This window comes from Panthera onca, chromosome A1 (assembly GCF_046562875.1).
Source record: "Panthera onca isolate mPanOnc1 chromosome A1, mPanOnc1 haplotype 2, whole genome shotgun sequence".
NCBI classification, from domain to species: domain Eukaryota; kingdom Metazoa; phylum Chordata; class Mammalia; order Carnivora; family Felidae; genus Panthera; species Panthera onca.
In genome coordinates this window covers 222,688,740-222,706,596 of record NC_138339.1, presented here as the reverse complement: position 1 = coordinate 222,706,596, position 17,857 = coordinate 222,688,740, and the positions used below count along the sequence as shown (strand labels likewise).

General features: G+C 37.4%; 1 protein-coding gene across 4 annotated transcripts in view; it reads left to right on the top strand.

Moving 5' to 3' along the window:
- The window catches only part of COG6 (component of oligomeric golgi complex 6), a 131,117-nt gene that overhangs the window by 59,847 nt on the left and 53,413 nt on the right, over positions 1-17,857 (top strand). For all 4 annotated transcript variants that reach the window (XM_078434085.2, XM_078434087.1, XM_078434084.2 and 1 more), the window contains exons 14-18: positions 159-290; positions 615-782; positions 3,871-3,978; positions 5,223-5,276; positions 8,298-8,377. In XM_078434085.2, the coding sequence (XP_078290211.1) occupies positions 159-290; positions 615-782; positions 3,871-3,978; positions 5,223-5,276; positions 8,298-8,377 (542 nt within the window). The remainder of the gene's footprint in view (positions 1-158; positions 291-614; positions 783-3,870; positions 3,979-5,222; positions 5,277-8,297; positions 8,378-17,857) is intronic.

Here is a 17,857-nt window from a genome sequence, read left to right as displayed (position 1 = left end):
TGCTTATTAGTATAAGCTATGGATCAATTCTAGATTTTGTAATGCTGGCCAAATCTTTACATGTTTTACATGTATTGTTTTACTGTGAATTGTATTTATTTATACATTAAAATTTAGTGGAAAATGTAAGCAGTGAATGAAGCCACCCTTTATTTTAGGTTGAACTCCCACCACCTGATCTTGGACCAAGTTCTGCATTAAATCAGACACTCGCATTGTTGCGTGAAGTTTTGGCATCTCACGATTCTTCAGTTGTACCGTTAGATGCCCGTCAAGCTGACTTTGTGCAAGTATGTTGTAAATCATTTTTAATGATTATTTATTGCTCCTCTGTTATACATTCTGTTGAAATTCTGGCCTTTTACAACCCATGCATTGTAACAGTCCCTCTCATTGATTTTTTCTTTCACGTATTAGATCAGCTCTCTTTAATTTAAAAAGTACTTTATTCAGTGATGCCCATTGTAAAAAACATTATGATTACTATACCATTTAATCTTATAAGTTGCTCCCCTTCCAATTAGTTTGTCATTCTTTCTGAAGTACTATTAACCCAGGCCTGTGTCACTGATTGGGGAATAAAAAATAGATTTTATTTTATTTTTCACTTACAGGTTTTATCGTGTGTCTTAGATCCTCTCCTCCAGATGTGTACCGTATCTGCCAGCAATTTAGGCACAGCTGACATGGCCACTTTCATGGTCAATTCACTCTATATGATGAAGACGACACTAGCTCTGTTTGAGTTCACTGACAGACGACTAGAAATGCTACAGTTTCAGGTAAATTTTGTCATAAGATGCCCGCTCACTGTGATGGAGCCTTTTTTCATCTGATCTCAGTTACTGGCTTTAGTCCAATTTCGGCGACCTAATTTCAATAAATTCTTGGGTATAGTCTGATGGAAATACACACACACACACACACACACACACACACTCACTCACTCACACAACGCGCACACATACTTGGTGTTTCAGTTTTGTTTTGGGAAGCCAGAATATGTAATGAGTGTGATATTTTATTCAAACCATAGTATGTGATGATAGAATGAAGCTTTTCTTATCGATTGGAACAGCAATTCTGCATGCAGATTTCAGTTGCTGAACTGTGAATAATATGCTATATTTTCCAAGCTTGCTAGCTAGTGCAGAAGGTGTTACAGAGGACAGATATATTTTTATCTATGTGTAAACCAGTGTTAGGCAAAACATTACAATTTGTTATACCAATGACTCTAGTCCTATAAGCCAAATAGTATCATTTAAGAGTTTGTAAAGTGGCTAAGCCGTTTATAAAATTTACCAGATACTTGGCTTCTGATTTTGAAATAGTGACTTTTGGTATATATAATGTTTTGAAGAAAAAATGCTGACTGTTCTGTGTTATTACAAGTATATAAGTAATATGGCAGTGTCTATAGTAAAAATTTATTTGTGAACTTTGGGGGTTTTCTAAAGCATGAGTTTTGATAAATCTAAACTTGTGATATTTTCTAATTTCTAATTCCTTCTTTTAAAAGAAATATAATGAGGTATGATTAATTTTCCTTTCTTAAATAATTACTGTTCTTTGTGGAATTAATAAAATTCTTTTTTTAAGGAGCACCTGGGTGGCTCAGTCAGTTGAACATTTGACTCTTGATTTTGGCTCAGGTCATGATCCCAGGGTCGTGGGATCAAGCCCCGTGTCGGGCTCCATGCTGAGCATGGAGCCTGCTTAAGATTCTCTCTCTCTCTCTCTCTCTCTCTGTCTCTCTCTCTCTTTCTCTCTCTCTCTCTCTGTCTCTCTCTGTCTCTCTCTCTCCCTTTGCCCTTCTCACTCTCACTTTCTCAAATAAAAATTTTTAAAAATCTTTTTTTAAAAAAATTCATTGGTTTTTACTGTATTTATCACTGATTCAACCCCTAAACCCTGCCATTTGTCTACATCTTTTCTCAAGCTGTTCAGGTATATCAGGTGTTCGTCGGTCTGTTTTATCACCAGTTACCTGTGTTCCTTAAATATTCCCTGGTCATGTTTTGCTTTCCAAGGGGACAAGCCCCAGTGTGTAAGTGCTTATGAAGCCTGCACTTAACTTCATGCTTGGTGATAGGCTGTTGGCCAGTGCTAGCTGCGTGGGCCAGCCCGGAGCTCTGAGAGAGGATTGTACAATGATGCGGGTACTGGAAGGCATGGTTTATTTAGGCCCTCCAAAGAAATTTTATCTTGTTGCATAAACAATTTTTGGTTTTTCATACCTTTTCTATCAATGGTCTATTAATTTTCTTCTACTCTGACTTACCTTCTTCCAGTGTTTCAAGTAAGGAGTCCAGGCTAGTCTGATTCTCTTTTCTTTGTGGTAACTTACTCTGTCCATCTGGAAGCTCGTAAGGATTTTCCTTTAAGTTCAGATAGTTAGTTCCTCAGGGTATTTTTTGGTATGTCTCTTTCCCCATTTGGATTTTGCAGAGCCGTTTCAGTCTGAAGATTCAACCCTTTATTTTGCTCAATATAGTTTTCTATTATGTAGTTAATTATCACTTTTCTTTGTATATTCTGAACTTTCTATTTTCTATTTTTTCTATTTTCTATTTTATAATTATAGAATTATAAAAATGTTATATTTTATATTCTGAAGTTTCTGCCTTTATTGGTTTTATCTCCAGAATCTCTCTTTTCATATCTTTTCATATCTCTTTATTTAATCTTTCTTTGATGTTACTATGTTACTTTTCTTCCATTCTTCTTCAGATGCTAATTTGATTCTTAGCTCTTTCATTAAATGTTTATATTTGCACATCTTTGTTTTTTTTTTTTTTTTTTTTTTTTATTTCCAGTAAGTCTAGTGTCTAAGGCCTCTAATTGTACTTTCTTGGACATTTACTTTAGAGAAAAAAATAAAGTACTCTGCGTCTTTTAATAGGGTTGCCTCCGGAAAAGTTACTCCTTCTAATCATTCCGATGGGCTTTCTCTTAGAACATACTCCCCTTTTTTAAGTTAGTTGGAAGTTTTTTAGGGGGAGGGCCTCAGCAGCAAACTGGAGTTACTCGGACAACAGAAGCATTCAGATGGTAACAGCACAATGGGTAGCGTTACTGTGCCCCGGCAAACAGACTGGCAAAGCCGAGGGAACTTGCTGGTCAGGAGAAGAAGGAAGATCTCCAAAGTCTCAGGCCTGTACTGGTAAAAGTAAGGGGGCAGAAGACTTCTTCCCACTAAGGGATACTTCAGCCCATCAGCGTAGTCCACTTCTGTGGATTCTGCCCCCATTAGCATTAGATGGCTTCCCCGAGATGTGCAGGTGAGCACATACAACTCACATCTGCTAGTCAAGTCTTCGTGGACAGTTCCTAAACCTGAAATCTTTGGCCAACCTTCTGCTGGGTTCTCAACTCCCCCCTGGTAGAAACCTGCTTTCTCCCCGGGAGAAACCTGTTGCCTCCAGGCATCTCCATAGGGCACATTTGATTGGTTGAGTCAGTCCAGTAAGTTGGGAAGGTAGGGGTATGTGGAGGTCAGGAACATCAGGCCTTCATCTTCCCAGAAGTCTTCCTAAGTATTTTATATTGTTGTTATCTTTTAATGTTTCCTGTTTGTTTGTGTTTTGTTTATTGCCATCTTTTAAAAGAGCTAACAAGAGACTCAATTTGTTTGACGAGTGGCTAGTACTGAAATCCTTTCAGTTCTCATTTTTAAAATGAGACTTTCTCTCCCTTTTGTAGGAGGACTTCCTCTTTGGGGGAAGGAAAAGATTTTGTCACAGAAGTGGCCCATGTGCCTCATGGTCTGGAACTCATGGCCGCTGCAAGGAGCAAGTCCGTGATGAAGACTCTCCGCAGTCTTATTCCTCTTTTAAAATATTTTCTTTCTGCTGGCTTTTCTTTTAGATTGAAGCACATTTGGACACACTTATCAATGAGCAGGCTTCTTATGTTTTAACTAGAGCCGGCTTGAGTTATATCTATAACACCGTGCAGCAACATAAACCTGAGCAGGTAAGCACATGGGTGTTCCAGGTTAGAGAAATACGCATTTAGAGTATGGGGTCTAGAGCTAGCCTCTAACTGAACCTTGGCTCTGCCGCTTACTAGCTATTCTCACTGGGAAAGTGACTTATCTCTCTGTATCTGTTTCCTCAGCTGTGGAATTGGGGTAATGATAATATCTGTATCGTAGGTTGTTCTGAAGATTAAGTGAGGTAACATATGTACAGTTCTTAGATGACTACCCGAGACTGTAGTAGAGTGCCCCTAAGTATTAACTATACTTCTTACTATGGATAATTTTGGTTAAAAGTAATGAAAATATACAAAAATCAGTATTATAAATTGTATAAAGGATATTCATACTGGTAAATTTTTCAGAGTCCTGTATCACTATGGGTTAATTGAATGCATAGATTGCTGTGTAAATGCAGTCATCCCCTTTTTAACTTAGCAAATCTTGGTCTGTTACTTTGGAAAGGTAAATACTTCTGAGACCAACATAAGATCTTGTTAAGTTATAGAACTCCAGTGGAAATAGAGAAGGGAGTGGGGGAACCTGAGAAATTCACGTAAGCATCTTTCTTTAGAAAGCTAAGAACTCATTTTTTTAAAGATTTTGTTTTATCTTATTAAGTAGGCTGCATGCCCACCACGGGGCTCAAACCCATGACCCTGAGATCAGGAGTCACACACTGTACCAACGTGCACCAGCCAGGCGCACCCCGCAAAGAACTCGTTTAAGTAGCATTAACATGAAACATATTTTATAGTCCAGGACCTCTTAAATGAAGCTTTCAAAAATCACCAGCTCCAAATTTGTTATTTTGATAAAGCAGCAAGCAGATTTCTACCAGAGAAGAATCAATTCTGCTGCCGTTTGATACTATCTCAAATTGTCAGGGTGAGACTTCAAGCCTCCATATCTTGCTGCCACTTCCTAAATGCTTCCTCGCCTATTTGCTTGCTTATAAGTCAATCTGAAATATCCTGGTGTTCCTGTTGTTGATAAGCTTGTGCTAGTCACTCCCTCCGACAAATATGATTACGTGCCTTCGTGCTAGTTACACAAAAATGAACAAGCCATAGTCCCTGTTCTCACTGAGGTTGAAGAGATGACACTTGAGTTCTTTGGAAATGAGCCGAATTTCCAAATTTGGGGAATCTATGAATAGACTGTATTTCATAAGTGAACGGAAACTATAGCACCTTTTTTACATCTTGTTTTTGCTGTTTTTGTTTTTGTTTTTTTCTAGGGCTCTTTAGCTAATTTGCCCAACCTAGATTCCGTGGCACTGAAGGCTGCAATGGTAAGTGAATAAGAATAAAATCAAGCATTTCAGCATAGGTTTCCTTATGGAACACTATTAATTTTTTCATGTGTGATAGTTTTGTCTCGGTGGTAATTTTGTCTCTTGATACATACTTTATCCAGAGGGGGTTTAAGGATAATGATTGCACATACGTTTCCTTTAACTAAGGTCCGAACACAACATCCATTTGTGCTAATATTCCACTACACCCTCATAACCTCATCATCCCTGTTCAGGTTTTCTTCATTTTCAGAGTTTTACTCCTAATGTCATAGAGAAACGGGAATGACAGACACGAAGAAGTTGGGCTGTATATCATTCAAGACTTCCTGCTATTAGTCTTTACAGTTCTTGATTTCTCTCTGAGATCACTGAAATCAGAGTCCAGTCTTAAAATAACGAATTACTCTGGAGCGTGAGACTCCTTGAACCTCCACTTTATTACCTTCTTTTCAAGTGAAGAGCTTGCTTGCACATCCCTCTCTGCCCGTGTGCCGCTTCCCGGAGTGTGTTTCCATGTCTTAAGTATAGACTTTGCGCGTATGTATGTCCACCAATCACGTGACACTCATGTAGCCCTTGTCGGATGATGTTCTTTGGAAGCTATATACTAATAACGCTAGCAGTAGTAATAACAGTGATGAATAACACCAGCCAGCAACATTTGTTGCGCGTGCCAAGTGTTTTTCGTATATTAACTCTAAACCTCCGAACACCCCATTCAACCTAGTACTTACACTCTCAACTACTAAATAAAGAAACGTTACATCATGACAAAAGACTAGAGAAAGAGAAGTAACAGTCATAACTTCTATTCATCAAACATCACAGCAAAACCTTTCAAAACATCTCATTCTAAAAAGTTTAAGTAAAGATAAATGGAAATGAATACATTTTACATTATTTCAAAAAGGTGACTTTCTGGGTGCCTGAGTGGTCAGTCGGTTAAGCATCTGACTCTTGATCTCGGCTCAGGTCGTGGTCTCACGGTTTGTGGGATTGAGCCCCAGCGTCAGGCTCTGCACTGGCAGCCCGGACCCTGCTTGGGATTCCCTCTCTCCCTCTCTCCCTCTCTGCTACTCCTCTACTTGCACACGTGCGCGTGTGCACTCTCTCTCTCAAAATAAATAAACTTAAAAAAAGATAAGCTTCTTAGGAAGTTAAATATACACTCACCATACTACCTAGTGGTCTCACTCCAAGGTATTTGCCCCCCAAAATGAGGACATAGCTCTACCCACAGATCAGTCATCTTCGCACTCACTCAGTGTGTTTCCTCCCTGTCTTTCTCTCCCCACCGACACATATCCAGTCCATAATACAAACCCACAAAATACATTTAAACCCCATTGCAAGTTCTTTTGTGCGTGGTCTTAAACTTGAATAACAATTGAGTTGAAGATTTTATGTCTCTTTAACGAAACAGAATCTTGTCTTGTGTGTGGTAACTGCCTGCTGCCTTCACTGGAATGCTTCAGGGCACTTCAGTTCGGCATACCCCAGGCTCGAACTCTGTCCCCCACCCCCAGGTCCTCCTCCAAGTGTTCTTAACTCAGAAAGCAGTAAGAGCTTCTGTCCATTATTATTTCAACATTGTCCTCTGTTTTCTAGGCATTATGCTAAGAATTGGGATGAAAATAGACATGATCTAGTAAGGGGTATAGCTGTTACACAACTAAATAAGTGTGAAAAAAATACAGTTATGAATTGTAATAATGCTGTGAATTAAATGGCACAGATCCAGATCTGAGAGTCGTGCCCTTCCGTCCTGTCACTAACCAGATGCTGCTGATCTTGCTGTCCAGTTCTCTCAAATATCTCCTCTTCTGTCTGCCATGTTATTGTCCTTGTAGTCTAAGGTGCCGCGGTAGCTGCCTATTTAGTATCCTTGCAGCTGCCTTCCATTTCCTTCTTGCTGCAGCCAGACTTAGTTTCTTAAAACTTGAATCAGATTATTCCCCTCCTTCAATGGCTTCCTCATGCCTTTCCAATAAGAATTAAAATCCTGTAAGAAAGCATACGAGACCTATACGAACTGATTTCTGTTCGCCATTCTCTTTCTCACTTCAAGTCTTCGTGCTGTCCCATCCATGCAACCCCCGAACCCTCACTGCACACACTTACTTAATCTCTTTTCATCTCTGAGATCTCACTTCAGATTTCCTTTCCTCAGATTCTTTAGCCAAACACAGAAGCTAGGTCCATCCTCCTGATTTACACTTTTGTACTACTTTGTTTTTTTCCTTCATAGCATCCAACACAGTTTGTAATTATATATTTATTTACCTCATTACTTACTTACCATCTTTCTCAGTAGGCCGTAGCTCTCTGAAGCTAGGGACTGTCCTCTTTGGCTCACCACTATATATACTTTACCTAATATACTACCTTCCTAATAGTAGGTACTCGATAAATATCAGTTGAAGGAATAAGTAAATGAATAATTAACATACAGTGGATTTAAGGAAGTAAGGTAGACTTGGAATCTGATCACTTTACTTCTTGTTAGTATTTTTTATTCAAAAGTTCGTTGAGGGAGATTAAGATGAACCACTTGGATTTAGAATTTTCAAAGCAGCTATGCTGATATTAACTACTTTAAGAAGTCGACACTTGTGGAGCGCCTGGGTGGCTCAGTCAGTTGAACGTCTGACTTTGGCTCAGGTCAGGATCTCGTGGTTTGTGAGTTTGAGCCCCGCATTGGGCTCACTGCTGTTAGCATGGAGCCAACTTCAGATCCTCTGTCCTCCTCTCTCTCTACACCTCCCCCACTCGCTCACTTGCTCTCTCTCTCTCTCTGTGTGTCTCAAAAATAAATATTTTTAAAAAATGAAGTTTACACTTTTAGGGAATTTTAGTTAGAATGTTGAAGAAATAACTCATTTGATCACAAAGAAGTCGTTATTTGTACTATGGTATATTTCCTAAGATTTAACCCTTAAATGAGTTGGTTATATTTGAGATGTCCGTTAGCAGATGTACGCACTTTATGTTTTGCTCTTTCTCTGTTTCGTTTAGGTTCAGTTTGATCGTTACCTGTCAGCCCCAGACAGCCTGTTAATGCCACAGCTGAACTTTCTCCTAAGTGCCACAGTGAAGTAAGTGTGTTTCTGTCTCAACTAGTTGGTTAAGATTCACATGTGTTTCAAAACAGCAAGCGCATTTCTTAGAAAAAAATTTCTTTTCAAGAATAGGAGATTGACGTTCTCCTAGATTGAAGACTATAGATTGAAGATTTATGGTTACCAGCCTTTTTTCACGCCTCGGCCACCCTAAGAGATCTGACCCGACCCTGCTCATACTTACTGCTTACATGTAGGCGGCTCCAAAATCTCTACTTGGTGAATGATTCTTAAAACTGATGTGACTATAGTGGAAGTATATAGCCATAATACCAAACTAATAAACATGTCAGAATGACATTGAAAATGTCGTGGAAGCTCAATAGTATATTAATTGTGCCGTGCAGATGAGCTGCTGTACAGACTGTTTGGATCTGTTAGGTATATTTTGTAATTTTTCAGTATCACCTATTTACCAGGAATGTGTTCAAGACATATACAGTAATATCTCAGAATGTTACGGTTAGAAGAAACAGAGGGATCATATTGTCTGACCTTCCTGATTATAAGGAAAATATTGACAAATTTAAGTTGCGTGGAAGTAGGAAATTAGACAATTTTAAACATTTTTTTTTTTTTCCTTTCCATTCGCCCTGCTGTGTATTAAATGCTTTCTGTGTAACAGGCACTAAGGATTAAGATTTGAAGGAATTTGCACTGTCTTCAGGGAGATCATAGTCTGTTGGGTCAGTTAGACATGTGAACAAATATTTATTTTATTTTAATATTTTTTAAATGTTTATTATTTTTGAGAGAGAGAGAGAAGAGAGAGCATGAGCGGGGGAGGGGCAGAGAGAGAAGGGGACACAGACTCCGAAGCAGGCTCCAGGCTCTGAGCTGTCAGCACAGAGCCTGATGGCAGGGCACGAGCTCACGAACTGTGAGATCGTGACCTGAGCTGGTCCAGCCCTTAACTGACTGAGCCACCCAGGTGCCCCACAAATATTTATATGAAAAAGTACGGTAAGGAAAGAACTATTGAACTTGAAGAAAATACTCCAGTTACCAGAAGGGGAGCCGTGGGGCAGAGACGGCACACTTGTTTCCTGTTGTCCTGGAGGGCACGTCCGCAGCAGTGAATAGAGCAAAGAGGCGGCTTCTGACTCAACACGCAGGAAAATTTGAATTAGACTGGCCAACTAGAATTGACTGGCAAGGGGATGGATCAGTTTTTCTCAGACATAAAGTTGGGAAATTTGATCATTTTAGGTGTAGTTAATGATTTTAATTTTTTTTTTTACTTTTATATTTTATCATCCTAAAAGATCTCATACTGTCTACTTACCTGGAACTCTAAAGACCCGAGAGATTATAAAAGAAAATCCATTATGCCGTGTCTCAGATTTGTGTGTGTTTCTTAAATTATTTTTCTTAACCGAATACCTGTAGTTCTTTAGATTTAACCACGTTTCAATCTTAGTATTTGAATGTTGCGCCGTTTGGGACGTCACTAAATATAAAACGTACCGTTATTCTTTTCATAATATGCTGAATGGCGGGAAGTTTTAATGTGTTTTATAAAGGATGGCAGGTAGAGCAGATGCCATAAAGGAGAAATTGGAACAGATTTGGCTACATGACACTTTGAAGTTTTTGTCTCGTTTTTGTTTTTACAGAAAACAACAATATAAACCAACTTAAAATAAAAACCGTAATGTGGAGCAGTATTTTCAATTTGTGTAACAAAGTATCCTTAATATAGTATCCTTAATAGCCAACAAAATACCACAAATCAGGACAAAACAGTAGAAAAATAGGCACTGTGTGTTTGGACAGTTCACAGAAGAAATGCAAATGGCAAATAAATAGAACATAATAATTATCAAAAAATGCAAATTAAAACAGCAGTGAGAATATCTGTCCATCAGATTCCTGACAATAAGGCGTTTGTTATATGCTAATTGAAAGGGTCTGGGAAAATGGGTATTTTCATATGCTGTTGGCGAGAGTATAAATTAGTACAATTTTTTTAGAGGGCAATTTGACAACTTCCATCAAAACTTTAAAAGTTTATGTCCCTAGACTCAGGGATACCTCCTAACAGACTCCCCCCCCCCCCACCCATTCCTAAGCTTTAATAAGAGTTAGAAGTAAAGTTACAGAGGGGCGTCTGGGTGGCTCAGTTGGTTAAGTGTCCAGCTTCAGGTCAGGTCATGATCTCACCGTTCGTGAGTTCAAGCCCTGCGTTGGGCTTGGTGCTGACAGCTCAGAGCCTGGAGGCTACTTCAGATTCCACGTCTCCCTCCCTCTCTGCCCCTCCCCCACTCTCTCTCTCTCTCTCTCTCTCTCTCTCTCTCTCACTGTCTGTCTGTCTCTCTCGAATAAATTTAACCAGGAAACAAAGTTGTATAGAAAGTGGAGAAAAGAGAACGAAAATAATTTTAAGGAATTCTTCCTTCTTTTCTTCCTTGGGATGAATTAGAGATGTTCTTTTTTCAGTGTCAAACTCCCAATTTCACCTTTCAGTGATACAAATATTAGACATTGGAATACAGAAGCTACAGTTAAACATATATATACACACACGTGTGTATATATATACACATATGTAAAATATTCTCACTGTCTTTTCTTGATGATTCAGAATTATTTCTGAATGTTATTATATCAGATGTGATTTGAGAACTCTTATTCAGGAATCTTCCTTGATTTTACATACTAAAAAAATAATGTAATAATGTAAAAAATAATGCCTTTTTAGGAAATATTTCCTCTTTACTTAAAGAGGTATACAGAATAATTTTTTTCTTCTTTACCTCCTTTTAAGCCACCTGTATTAACTATCAGGAATACCTGTTCTCAATAAAAATAAAGTAAGTTTGGGGGGAAAATAGTTCCACCAGGAAAAGAACAGCTACTGGAAACCTGTAAGCTGAAAAAGAACTGGAGCTTGCACAATGCTTTAGAGACTCGAGAAGGCCCAAGCCTTCAAAGAAAGGTGAATCTAGTCCTACATAAAGCCTACCTTATACTCAAAAAGGCTTAAAAACAAAGTATAAAGTATCATGCTGATTTTTAACTAAACCAACTGCCTTCCTGAACAAAGCTTAGCACTCCTAAGGATGACAATAAATACAGACAGTCAACCAACCGTGTAGCATTTGTAATGCAATATTACTTAGAAGAAGTAGTGGGAAAATAGGAACCAAAACTAGGAAAAAATCTGTCAATAGAAACAGACAAATGACAATTTATAAAACTAGCAGGTAAGTTCCTTATAAGCAGCTAGTTCAAGGACTTAAAGGAAAACATTATTATACTGAGAGAAGAAATAGGGAATTTTAGAGTTGAGAATTCTAGACCTGAAAAGTGTAATCTCTAAAGTGAAAAATTGACTGACTGGGTTTAACTCTCAGTTGGACACCCCAGAGAGAAAGATCAGTCAACTTGAAAAGAGTACAGTAGAAACCATCCAAACTGACGCACTGATAGAAAACATTAAAAGGCTAGAAAAAGATGAAGAGAGCCTTAGTGAATTGTGGCACAATATTAAGCAAACTAAAGTAGGTATAATAATTGGAGTGTCATAATGAGAATGAGTCAGAAAAAATTTGAAGAAATGAAACAAGTTTTTCCAAATGTGATGGAAAACATGAACCCACAACCCAAGAAGCTAAATAACTCAGCAGAGAAAACCATACCAGCGTATACCATAATCTTATCATTGAAAACCAGGGATAAAGAGAAAAATCTTGAAAGCAGCCAGAGGGAAAAAGATATATTGTTTATAGGATTCGAATGATGGTGAAGTATACTACTGACTTCTTGTTAGAAACAGTGCAAACCAGAAGGCAATAGAATATCATCTTTAAATGTCTACTTTGTGTGTTCATCACATGTATCTTTCAAACTCAACGCACAAAAAATACATTTTGTGATAAACAAAAGTAGAGAGGACTTATTACTAGTATACTGCACTGTAGGGAATGATAAAGGAAGTCTGTCAGGCTCAAGGAAAAGAATACCAGAAGAAAACTCAGATCAACACAGGAATAATGAGTACAGAAAATGCTAAATATAAAAGGTAGTGGACCGTTTAAAACAAAAATACTAACAGTGAATTGTGGAATTGTTAACACATAGAAATGAAATTTATAAGAAATGCACAAAAGATGGAGTGGGAAGGAAGTAGAAATACATATTTATGATGTTACCAGGTTATTATATAATATAATAATATTTTTTGAAGGTAGATTGTGAACCTTGCAGCCAGCTCTCAAATGAACAAAATTATCTAACATTCCAATAGTCAAGATAAAATAGAATGCTAAAAAAGCAATTATATCAAAACAAGGCAGAAAAAGAAGGGAAAAGAATAGAAGGGGAAAATCTAAAAAAAAAAAAAAATAGGATGATAGACTTAAATTCAGCCTTATAAATAATTATATTAAATGTAAAAGAACTGCATACTTCAGTTAAAAGGCAGATTCGATTCTTAGATGAAAAAGCATGGCCCACTGTCTGCTGTCTATAAGAAATACACTTAACAGTAAGGATACAGATAGCTTAAAAGTAAAATCATAACAAAGCGAAAGTAGTTGTATTAGTATCGGAAAAATTAGACTGCAAGACAGATACCAAAGATAAGGAGGTACATTTTACAATAATAATAGAATCAATTCATGAAGAAGATATAATTGTCAATATGTGCATCTAATAGCAGAGCTTCAAAAAATAAGCAGTATAAGTTCATAGAATTGAGGAAGAATAGATACACTGACAATTGTAGGTAGGTATTTCAACACCCCTCTCAGTAATTGTTAGAAAAAGTAACCAAAAATCTGACGTGGTGTAAAGGAACTGAACAATGCCAGCAATCAAACCTACTACATATGGAATACCACACACATTTATAGAAGGTAACATTCTTTTCAAGTGCATATAAAACATTCACCAAGCTAATGTAAGAATGAGCAAAAAAGAAATGGGTGTAATCCACTAGTGAATATTTTTATCTATGAACATGGTATGCCTGTTTATTCAGATATTTTAGAATTTTCAATAAAGTTTTATAATTTCCTCATATAGTCTTCTGTCTATATTATCGGGTTTCTTCCTAGGAAATAATTCTGTGACTATTACAATAAGATTTTTTTATTTTCTATTACCTGTTCTAATTAGATATTGCTGGTGTATATCAAATGTACTAAATTTCATATGATCATTTTGAATCTGGCCAAGTAACTAAACTATTTTAGTTCTATTAACTTATCAGTTGTTTAGTTTTTGGTGAAGACAGCTAAGGATAATGAGTTTTATTAATTTTTTTTCAGTATTTATGACTAAAATCATTGTATCGGTTAAGAACTCCAAGGTAAATAGTAGATGTAATAGTGAGTGTGCATATTTTACTTTGGACTTTAATGAAAATGTTTCGGATGTTTCATCATGAAGTGTGAGTTTTGCTGTGGATTTTCAGCGTTCCAACAGTCACATGGTATTCTTTTCCAACTGGTTATGTGATACAGTTAATCTAATAAATTCAGTATAACTTCAGTCATAATTCTCAAAGAACCACTTTATTAAATGTTTACCTAGAAAAAAGTATGTGAGAGGAGACTCTAGTTACTTCTGAACATCTTCACAGTTCACCAGTCTGGTCCAAGGCAGTGTCACTGGTGCCTGTATTACCACGTTAGCTTCTGAACTATTCTGTTTTCACCCTTGCCCCACCCCAACTCCTACAGTGTAATCGATCTGAACACCTCAACCAGATTGATTCTTTAACTTCACTTAATCCTCCCGTGAATTAGGATTTCCTCTTTCCAGTGGAGACATCGCTTAGAAAGTTTAAATAATTGAACCAAGGGCAAACAGAAGCAAGCAGAGCCAAGATTTGAATCCACTATTTCTGATTCCAATGCCTATTCTCTTTAACACTAGCCTGTACTGTATTTTTATTAGTCCTTTCTATGTTGAGATTATATTGTTATTTTTTAAGTGTATTTATTTTTGACAGAGACAGAGTGCGAGCATGAGCTGGGGAGGGGCAGGGAGAGAGAGGGAGACACAGAATCCGAAGCAGGCTCTAGGCTCCAAGCTGTCAGCACAGAGCCCGATGTGGGGCTCGAACCCACGAACTGTGAGATCGTGACCCGGGCTGAAGTCAGACGCTTAACCGACTGAGCCACACAGGGGCCCTGAGATTATATGATTATTTTTAAAGGAAGCTCAAAAATATTTGCATATGTGATAGGTTAACACTTACATGAGATATGTGGGTTTGGTCTTATGTAAAATGTACTTTAATTTTACAGTCAGTGACAGAAAGCTGACCTGGGATAAAAATCAACTTGATCCATTGTGACATCATTGGTTTTGGTATTATGATAAAAGAGAAATCAAAATTCTTTCATCTATGATTCCTAAATACATTATCATCTTTTCTTTTTCGTTTTCCAAGACTTAAGCTGTTAATACCTTCTCTTCTGTGATGCATTTGATTGCACTCTTAACTGTGGTTCTGTAATAAAGCTCAATTTTAGTGATCACAGAGCCTGACTGTTGAAATAGCTATTTTTAGAAATGCTGGGTTTATGGTAATGATGAAAGTTGTGTCATGTTGTTATGGCAACCAAAAATCCTGAAGTACTGATTAATGACAAGCTCACTGATTCTGGAAGTATGCAGTTCATTTCTTATCACGGCTAAAGGCTTTAAATAATTATTTTAAATGTTTTGTGAATCTGTTTTAAAATGGGTGGCATCTCCATTTAATTATACATTAGTCTGTATTAGTACTTCTGACATTTATAATAAATTGTTTGGCATTGTAACATTTATAACTGGACACATTGAATTTCTTAGTGCATGGTATTCTGATGCCTAAGAAAAATACTGCTTTTCCCTCCAGTTTTACAATATCCTCATCGCCTTCCATTTTTTTTCCCAGTAGTTAACTGCATGGTTATTATCTTTGATGTACACACTGGTATAGCAAACTACTTTCTAAATGTAAGAAAGATTTTTCAAAACTCGGAAATAGGGCAGGTCAGGTCTGGGAGAGCAACGTGTCCTTTCAGGGTCACACTGAAGCATTGTTACTGGGCCCTTTGAGAATTACTTAATTATTTAGGGGCATGTATCATAGTTTGATGCTCGGCTTACTGTTGATGATTCAAGGCCCCGTGCTACTTCGTGTCCTATGTCTTTTTTTGCTCTGGGAGACACGAAGCCATGTTTTATTCTAACCTTCCTTTTCAAATGCCTATAACGACCAGCTCCTCAGAATGTTCTGTGAACCAGCTTTACCATCTTAGTAGTTCCTCATTAAGGAGTCATCAAGTCATTGGCATTCCTTCATTGTTTATCTGTGTGAGTCATGTTTTTAATTATTTGAAAGTTATAATTGCACTGCGAGGATTATTAAACTGTCCACAGGCCAATAGGGCACCACCTGATAAGTGCCCACCTGTGAGATTTTCACGGTGACAAAGAGACCAAGGCAGTTCACGGTCTAACTTTATAGATGGTCATAGCCTGCACCCAAATATTTCTTTTTTCCCCTTTCAACTGGCCCTTTTGCATGTGTGAAAAGCAGGACTCGTCTTCAGATTTTTAACCTGTAGAAATAATTCTAAAGGTACCCTCCATTCACCACCTATGGTCTTGGCTGTGACTGATCAGAATTCAGCATGGCGGGCGACCCGAGGTGAATGCCCGTGCTCGCGCCAGTGCTCAGCATACGCTACTTGAAAACACGTACTGCTTTTCTCCCTTTTGTACGTGAGGTGATCAACAGATGAGCACGTTCCGAGTTTTCAGAAGCGTATGACTGAGATGATTTGTCAGTGATTTTGTATTTAGAGAATACCTGAAACTTCCATTTTAAACATTGTCAGTATAATGATTCATCATTATTTGAGACTCTGTATTTTATAAATGATATCAGTGAGTAATTTGGACCAAGACACCAGGCAGGCAAACAGATAGATATATACACAGATATACATATATACTTTTTAAGATAAAAGATACATAAGAATTGCATAGTAATTAGCACTATAAATAAAGAGGAGGGGATAGTAAAATGGCAAGAAAGTCAACCCATGTTAGCACCTCAGATACCTCCCATTTTGTGTACAGATAACTGATATGCTTATTATACATCAGTATTTAAGAAACCCAATTCCCCAAAATAACGTGGGGGGAGGAATGTATGTATGTATGCATATGTACGTATGTGTATAAATTAGATAGGCACATAGAGTTTTTTATTTTTTATTATTTTTTTATACATATTTATTGAGAGAGAGAGAGAACAAACACGAGTGGGGAAGGGGCAAAGAGAGAGGAGAGAATCCAAAGCAGGCTCCACACTCAGTGCAGAGCCCGATGCGGGGCTCGATTTCACAAGCGTGAAATCATGACCTGAGCCAAAACGAAGAGCCAGACACTCAACCAGCTAGGCCACCCAGGCACCCGAGTTTTTATTTTTTCACCAGCAGATCATTAAAATGCTCTTAATCCTCAATGGAATAATTTAAAAACTGAAAGTATCTTGTAAGTATCAAGTTCAATATTTTGCCTTACAGTGGTGAAATTAGTCCTAGAAAGGCTAAATTTCTTGTTCAAAGCAACAGTAATAAGTGGCAGAGCTTCGACTAGATTCAAGGTCTTCTGACAATAATGTCCATCACTGTACTGTTTTCTCTCTACTGTGTATGGTTCACTGGAAACAAAGCATTGAGTGTGAGTGTATGACTCTATACCCGGCTTTGGTAGTGATAGTGAACTCTTAAATTTGTCCAGGAATGGGGAGTCGTTATCAATCACAGTTCCCCGCTCTTTACAGTTTGGATTTGACTCAGATTCACTGTGGAGAATATCTCTTTCCATTGCATTTCTCTCCTATTGGCTAACAGTTCTTTCCCCTTCCCTTTATTCACCCCACTGCATGAAAGATTTCCTTTCTCCATGAGCTTTGGTATCTCTTATCTCGTTTAGCACAGCCGTATTCATTTTTTTAATCCCTTCCCTATCTTGGTAGCTTCCTAAACTGAGGAGCAGAATGAGAAACTGTATTATACTATCAAACACCAACATTGAAAATAAATGATAAACTCTTACTTGGTCTTATTGTCTTGATTTTATTTATTTGTGTCTTAGCAGTATTGCTTTATTCTGGTTTTCTCCATTGCAGATTTGTAATGATTTTTCTGCTGCATTGTGAATTGTAGACATTTGTAAGCTAGTTTAGCTTATAAATAGAAGCATGCCCTGGGTTACAACTAAACTTCAATAAATTTAAATTTTTTCATCATTTGGATTTGAGATTAAAATTTAAAATGTATTACTTTATATTTTTCAACAACTCATTCTACATTTACCAGTTACTCTGGATTTTAAAAAATTATATTTAATATTCATTGTGCTGTATTCTGATTTTAAATTTCTTACGAGAGGGAATAGCCTTGTTTCTTTGTATTCTTTATGTGGTACAAATAACACACTATG